General features: G+C 43.9%; 1 protein-coding gene across 2 annotated transcripts in view; it reads left to right on the top strand.

Annotated features, from left to right (window-relative positions):
- The first annotated feature begins 319 nt into the window (after positions 1–319).
- The window catches only part of NMT2 (N-myristoyltransferase 2), an 85,936-nt gene continuing 78,508 nt past the window's right edge, over positions 320–7,747 (top strand). The window contains exon 1 of one of the 2 annotated variants that reach the window (XM_006894287.1): positions 320–450. In XM_006894287.1, coding sequence (XP_006894349.1) covers positions 341–450 — 110 coding nt within the window. In that variant the 5' untranslated portion in view covers positions 320–340. The remainder of the gene's footprint in view (positions 451–7,747) is intronic. The other variant, XM_006894288.1, reaches the window with a different exon arrangement.

The raw sequence follows: 7,747 nt of genomic DNA, 5'->3' as shown, positions 1-7,747 counted from the left end.
TCACAAAATTTTGCAGCAGCATCCCGTCAGGGCTGAACCCAGGACTGATGTGCGGCACCGACCTCGTGGCCCAGAGTGTGGCCCCTAGCCCCGCCACGACCTCCCGTCACCCCCAGCTAGGGGTCCTCCCCCCGCTGAAGTGGGCGGGCCGTGGGCCGCGTGCCGGGCGGGGCGGGCGTGCCGGGCGCGGGTCCTGAGACGCGGAGGAGGACGGAGGGCGGCAGCTAGAGGGAGCTACTCGCACCACCGCCAGCGCGCGCCGGCCCCTCCACGCCCGCGGCTCGGAGCGCCAGCCTCCTCGCTCGCTCCTTCGCCGCCTCCCCCAGCCCGCGCCGCCGCGATGGCGGAGGACAGCGAGTCTGCTGCCAGCCAGCAAAGCTTGGAGCTGGACGATCAGGACACGTGCGGGATAGACGGCGACAATGAGGAGGAGACAGAGCACGCCAAAGGGTAGGAGGGCGGCTCGCAGGCGGTAGAGGGCCCGACAGGGTGCCGGGGCCACGCGCCCCTCGCTGTTCCCGCTCCGGCGCTGGTCCTGCGGGCACGGGTGGGGCCGCCCTGTGGCCGCTGCGACCCCTCAGGGCCCAGGAACCAACGCTAAGCTCAACGGGCCGCTAGAGACTGGTCGATCCGACCCGGGCTAGGCAGCGGGCCACCAAATGGGCTTTGGTTTTGTCCCAGTCCTCCGACCATTGTGAGCTCCGGATCGCACGCTCGGATCGAAGACCGCGCGGTGGATGCGGGGCCCAGGGTGGGCGGGGAGGCGAGGGGCCCCGTTTGCGCCCCCGAGGCGTTTCAGTCGGGCGCCTGGCGCCCCCGGCCTCTCAGGAAGGTCACCTGCCGCGTGTCCCCGCCCAGCTCTCGCCCCATCCCCAGCGGCCGGCCTCAGCCTCGGCCCGGTAGGTGTGATTTGCTGCCATTCCAGCATGTGACTCTCTCAGTGGGAACCGACAAGTCACGAAACCCTTCTCTTTTTTGGGGGCAGCCCCCATCCCCTGCCAGCTGTCTGAGTCCTCAGCCAGCTGCAGCACGTATTGTAGGAAGTCGTCTTCTGCCCCTTGCCATCTTCTTAATCAGATCCTCAGCCCCCCCCCCAAAAAAAAAAACACATACACAAAAAGATACCGGACTGACTGATGGTGGGGAGTGGCTTTGCAGTTGGCCCTTGGTCATTTCGTGGCTGTTAACTCTGAACTGCGGAAAGTTATGCCTTTCTGGGTCGCGGCTCTCGCCCCTCCTCGAGGCAGGCTGGAGGAGGGAGGTGCGACCCCCGCCCCAGACTGAGCCCTGAAGCTCGTGCACCTTTTGACTAAATATGAGTCCTGGACTGTTTACTCCCCGCGCACCTCACAGCGCCAGGGTGAAGGGTCAGGTTTTTGCAACCTAGGAGCAGGGCTGCTAAGGTATCTAGAACAGGTCCGACCCTTTGAATGAAGCTTTTATAACTTAAGTCTATTTTCAGATATTTTATTGTGTTTTATGTGAACCTGTACGTAGCGAATTTTTTTCCCCATTCAGCAATTTATTACACAAATGGTTCCGTGACATTGGTTGCTATCCCCGCAATGTGTCAGCACTCCCCCATTTCCACACAGCCCTTCTGGTTTCCATCCTTCCAGTTTACTTGCCCCTCCTTGACTTCTCTTTGATTTTGTGCAAATGTTGCCCATTTGTACTCGCTATAGTTGATTTTTCAAAGGAGCCTTTTCCCCACGGGTGTTTTTGTTTATATTTTAGGCTAATCTTTTATTTGGCTGAAAGGTGACCTCCAGGAGTGGCTTCTTAGCTTAATTTTGAGGGGCATCTCCCGCAGACCTGGCCAGATCCTGTTTGCAAAGCGGATGTTTGATCTCCAAAGAAAAATGCACTGAGCATTTTAACACTTGATCAGGTTTCTTGGTCATTTTCAATTGCTCCTTTTTCTTCTCTGCAGAACTGATTTGCTCTTTTCCTCTTGGAGAAGAGATTGCTTCAGGTTAAGCATGGCATTGAAGTTCTGTTTTCAGAGGCAGCAGGGGTCATTTTAATAAAGACTAGCTTTACCCTTTTACCCTGTTGGATTCAAAATATGCTCTGGCACAGAGCAGTTATTGCTGTCGCTTAGAAGTGAGATTTTTGTGAACCATAGTGACTGATACTGAAGTGGGTCAGCTTAAAAACAAGATAGGGAGCCCTTAGACACAGATGGCTTATTTATTCAGCTCATGTAGAGGATTCTTCAAGTGTTTGGTGATTTCAAGCATTTGCATTCTATTTAACCTTTAAGCTTTATTTAAGAAAAGAACTTTTACTGAGCATTAGTGTGTTCTAAAATATTAAATAGGAGATCAAGAAACAGAAAAGCTGACTGAATATATCTCCCATTTGGGGCTGCCCTTTTTATTTTTTCCACCACTCTCTACTTCAGTGGCAGCTGCAAGTACTGAATGTTATAATTTGAATCTAGAATAATATTTTTTTAAAGAGAGGAGGGGGGAATGCTACAGAAATCCTAGCCTCAGTTCTGTTTATACAGTGTCAGAAATTTGCCTGTGATAGGTTGGTAAATATAAATATGTTTTTGAAACAATAGCACTATTGCTAGAGATGAGCCAGATAGGAACTTGATGAACTACCCAAATAATTTCTGTATTAGTCTGATGTCTTTCAGGTAAAACCCTGGGTTTTTCTCTACTGTCCTTTGTGTTTACTTATCTTTGCTGTACAGTCTTGGAAATGTTAATAGGACAGTTCTATTCTGTCCTATAGGGTTGCTGTGAGTTAAAAATTAACTCTACAGCAGTGGTTTTTGGTTTTTCTTGCTTCATATTCTAGATTGGGGGTTTGGTTAAGATTTCTTTGCTCACACCAGGATCTATCCAGGGCATAAAAGATTGTTCATCTGTTCTTATTGATCCCAACCTGTCTCTGAAGTCTTGCTTTCTCTCTGCTTTTTGAAATTCTTAGCACTCAGAGACATCACAAAGCCCTCTTCTGAGGCTTTCAGTTTTGTACATCCACCCAGTAATTGTTAGCCCAGTCATTCACAACTTAGAGATAGATTATGGTGTTTTAATTTTAGTGTGTGTGTGTGTGTGTGTGTGTGTGTGTGTGTGTGTGTGTGTGTCAAATCTAATCAGACTGGTACAGGAGGAGATTGTCCCTCCTTCTCCAGCAGAGCATCCGGTGGATTCAAACCATTCACCTCTGGGATTGCAGTGGATTATGGTGTTTTAAACAAGAGTAGATGACATGATAGCAGCTTTTAATGGGAGCAGATTGGCAGAATAGATTTACTGTAATCTATTAAAAATGTGCGGGAGAATGGCCAGCTGCTCCCATGTGTTTTACAGCCTCTGAAAATTCACTAGGGTCAACTCTGAGTCAGTTTCAACTAGACAACTTATAACAATATTAAAAAGTGGAGGCATTATTGAAAATCCCAAGTTATGAGCTTACTAGGTTGCCCCTCCCTCATTTGAAATTAGACTTTGTGCCATAACTTAAACAGAAGTGATACTGATAAAATTGCTCTCTAACAATCTAGAGTTTCCTTCAAGTCGCTCAAGTTAAGAAACTCCTCCTTTCTGTATTTGGTCTCTTTGTTGTCCACTAATGTCTCACCTTTTAAATGTGAATTATTACTTTAAGACCACTAGATAGTGATTAGTGGACTGATTTGCCAAATGGTACACCCTTGTTGCCTGAAAGTGTAGTTACTTTCACAAGTACAGTGTAGGTCCTGGGTTTTTCAGACATATTAGATGGAAACTTGAGCCTCCAATAAAAGGAAAACACTTTAATTTAGAGTCATATTTCTGTGCATGCGTGTATTTATCTTTTATTTTCTCATTTTCTTTTGTAGTTAATGCCCAGTCCTTGAGTGAGATGCTTTATGTTTAATTATGTTAAGAGCAGGGGCTTTTATATGTAATTAAAATCAGTGACTTAAGTATTATAAAGGCTTTGACTCACTATTTTTAGATCTGATTTTTCATTATAAATGTACTCTTTGCATAACTTTTGCCCATCCAAATTGGAAGTGGAACTTTAAAAAAATGTTATGAACCAAAAAACATGGGGACAGGAGGGATTGTCAGGTTTTATAAGTAAGACGGTGTGTTTAAACATGCAGGTTTATTGTTTTGAGACAATATACAGCAGCTGGAATTAGGCCAACAATAGATGGCTTAGAAAAACCCTCTGGAACTTGCTTAAACAGCTGATTTACAGTTGTTTTTATTGGATACTGTAGAGTGGATTCCCTGTTTATAATTAGAGTATCAATTATACAGGGAGAAAAGCCAAACTCCATTGTTGTCCATTCTGACTCATGATAACCCTCCATCAAGTTTGCCAGCACCTTTATAGGAGGGAACTGCATGTCTTTCACAGATGAACTGAAACTCAGACTGTGCCCTCAAATTGGATCCTACTCATTGCTGACTCTCTATTGGGTTTCTGAGGCTGTAAATTACGTGGGAGGAGAATGCCCATCTTTCTCCCACTGAGAGCCACTAGTGGATTCCAGCTGCCAGAGAAGTTCTTTGGGATTAGATTCTGAAAGCTGACCATTTGGTTAAGAGCTCAATACATGCCACACTGCTCTGCTAAGGCTTCAAATATGTTTGTTTGGTGTTTTGTTTGTTTTCCAGGGAAGTAGATCTTTTGAAGGCACTTAAACTTTTAAGTAATTTTTATTCTAAGGTAGCTTTGTTTAAAACAGTAATAATTTGCTTATCAAAAACTTTTAACACAGATAAAAAATTAACTTCAATCCAGTTTTCAATATGAAGTATCAGTAGTGCTTGAAAGGTTATCGAAAGGAAACTCATAGGATCTAAAGGATCTCCTGTAAATCTTCTGGCCAGACTCATGCCTTCTGGCTCCCGGGAAAGGATTAGGGAACTTTGGTGGCCTGGTGGTAAGGAGCTGCACTGCTCACCGAAGGCACACATTTCAAATCCACCAGAAGTTTCTCAGGAGAAACATGGGCAGTCTCCTCCTGTGCACCTTACTGCCTCTGAAAACTCGCTGGAGAATCAGCTGGGAGTAGGTTGCAAACAACAGCATGGACTTCCAGGGGAGCTCTCTGATGGCATAGTGGTTAAGGAGTTGTACTGCCAACACAAGGTGGCACTTTGAATCCACTGACTGGTCTGAAGAAGAAAGAAGGGCAGTCAGTCTCCTCCCATTCAATTCATAGCCTCTGAAATTCCACTGGAGGGTCAGCTGTATTAAGTTGCTTGCAAGATGGCAGCGATGAGTTTGAGGGTTTGTTTGTTTTTAAACTGATATTTTATTGTAAGTTTATAAAGAGCTTGGATTTCCATTCATTCATTGTTGCACATTTTTCTCCCTGCCTCCTTCACCCCCACCCAATTCGGTTTTTTCCTTTGGAAAAAAAGTTCTTTCATTGTTTTACAGTCGTCACCCACAAGACCACTTTACTAGGCAGCTCTTATTTTAGACTCTTGTCATACCAATAATATGTGATCATATAGTCCTTTTTTACAGTTCTCTCCCTCATCTGTTTCAGTGTCATGTGCGCTTTCACAAGTTTGCAGCTAGGGAGGCTTTCAAGGATCTCCTATAAAACTTCCCTCAACTGTAATGTGTTCTTCTGGCTCCCAGGAAAGGATTTAAGGAAGCCATTGAGGATAATGCACTTGTTAAGTTAAACTCTTATATGACTAGCTTTGCCCCACTGATGTACATTCTTTCTCTCCATTTGTAAAATGTTGTTATGTACCCCCAGGCAGACCTACTCATAGCCAACCTGCTAGTGACGTGACTTTTCAGAGATTGTAAATCAATGTGGTATGCCTTTGGGTTGGCAGCACAACTTCTTACCACTAGGCCACATAAGGTTTAAGTAGGTTAGAAAACCAAATCTTTCTTATTGCTTTACTAAAAGTTTCAGAATTTTTATTTTTGGGACAAATTGATTCCCTGCACGCACCCCGCTCCCCACACCCAACAGAGCTTTCCTCTATTCACTGTTCTGAAACAAGAAACAATTACTATAAGACTATTTACTCAGAATATAAAGCAAATATGAAATTGCCCTTGGCAGATAAATGATTAATCAATTCTCCTAGGTGTAGATAGTGGATAGTTACTTTGTTGGTTTATTCTCCACTAGGTATGTTGTTTTTGTTGTTATGTGCCATCAAGTCGCCTGCCACTCATCGTGACCCTGTGTACAACAAACAGCCCTAAACCCTGCTCTATTCCTTGCCAATCTTATTGTCTCTGACACACCTATCCCTGTTACCCCAGTTACTCCCAAGTTCGGTAGTGATTTTCCAGATCATTGCTCCTGCATGCTGCATAGTATTCCATCATAGGAATGTAATATAATTTCTCAGTCCCGTCATTTTGTGGTTGGACATTTGGGCTATTTCCATGTTTTTGCGATAGTGAACAATGCTGCTGTGAACATTGGTGTACAAATCTGTTTGTGCCTTGGTTCTGATTTTCTCAGGAAATATTACAAAAAAAATGGAATAGCTGGGTCATATGGAGTTTCCGTGTTTAGCTTTTTGAGAAAGTGCCAAACTGCCTTCCAGAGTGCTTGTACCATTTTCAATCCTGTCAACAGTGTATGAGAGTTACCACCTCTCCACTCCTCTCCAGTGTATATTGCTTAAAGTTTGTCATTTTAATTTTTAAACTTTAACATTTATTGTTAAACTTTACCACTGCTGGGGTGAGATGGTATTTCATTGTGGCTTTGATTTGCATTTCTCTTATTGCCAGTGATTTGGAGCATTTTTTGTGGATCTGTTGGCCATCCAAATAACTTCCTCTGTGAAAATTCTGTCCATGTCTTTGCCATTTTGTAATTTTGTTATCAGTCTTTTTCTTGTAGAGGCCCTGTAGGATTCTGTAAACTTTTTATATGAGACCCTTAAAATGGTATTTCCCAATGTTTTTTCTCAGTCAGTAGGTTTTCCTTTCACTCTGTAGGATAATGTTTTTGTGTGCATAGGGATTTATTCTTTATAAGGTGCCATTCATCAATTTTATCCTCTCCAGATTGAGCACTTCTGGCTGTATTTCGCAGTCTCTTTATACCATAGACTAGGTTGTCTAAGCTTGATTCCAATTTGTCTCTGATGAGCTGTATGGTTTTGGGCTTTACTCCCAGGTCTCTAATCCACCTTTAGTTGATTTTTGTGTTTGGTATGAGATGTAGATCTTGTTTCAGCTTTCTGCAGGTAGCATTCCAGTTTTGCCAGCACCGTTTGTGGAAGACGTTGTCCTTTCCCTATTTATAAGTTTTATTTCCTTGTCAAATATTAGTTGACCATAGTTAGATAGGTCCATTTCTGCGTTCTCAGTTCTATTCCATTGGTCTATGTGCCTGTCATTGTACCAGTACCATGTTTTGGTTACTTCCACTGTGTTTTGAGATTAGGGAGTGATATCCTTCCCACTTCATTATTGTTTTTCAGAAGCACTTTGCTTATTTTGGGGGTCTCTTGCCTTTCCAAATACTTGACAGTTTCCCTTTTGATCTCCTTGAAAAATGAATTTGGTATCTATTGGGATTGCATTGAGCATTTGGATTGCTTTAGGTAGGATTGTTATTTTCACAATATTGTGTCCTCCTATCAATGAATAGGGAACACTTCTCCATTTAGATAGATCTTTTTTTGTGTCTCCCAGAAATATTTTGTAGTTTTCTTTGTATGGGTCTTTTATGTCTTTAATTTGGCTTACTCCTAGAGCAAGGGCTGCATGGTGGAGGGGACCTGGGGGA

Source organism: Elephantulus edwardii, unplaced genomic scaffold (genome assembly GCF_000299155.1).
Source record: "Elephantulus edwardii isolate Elephantulus edwardi_28Jun2011 unplaced genomic scaffold, EleEdw1.0 scaffold00139, whole genome shotgun sequence".
In the NCBI taxonomy this organism is placed as follows: domain Eukaryota; kingdom Metazoa; phylum Chordata; class Mammalia; order Macroscelidea; family Macroscelididae; genus Elephantulus; species Elephantulus edwardii.
Note: the sequence above shows the minus strand (reverse complement) of the source record. Positions and strands in the feature narration are given on the sequence as shown.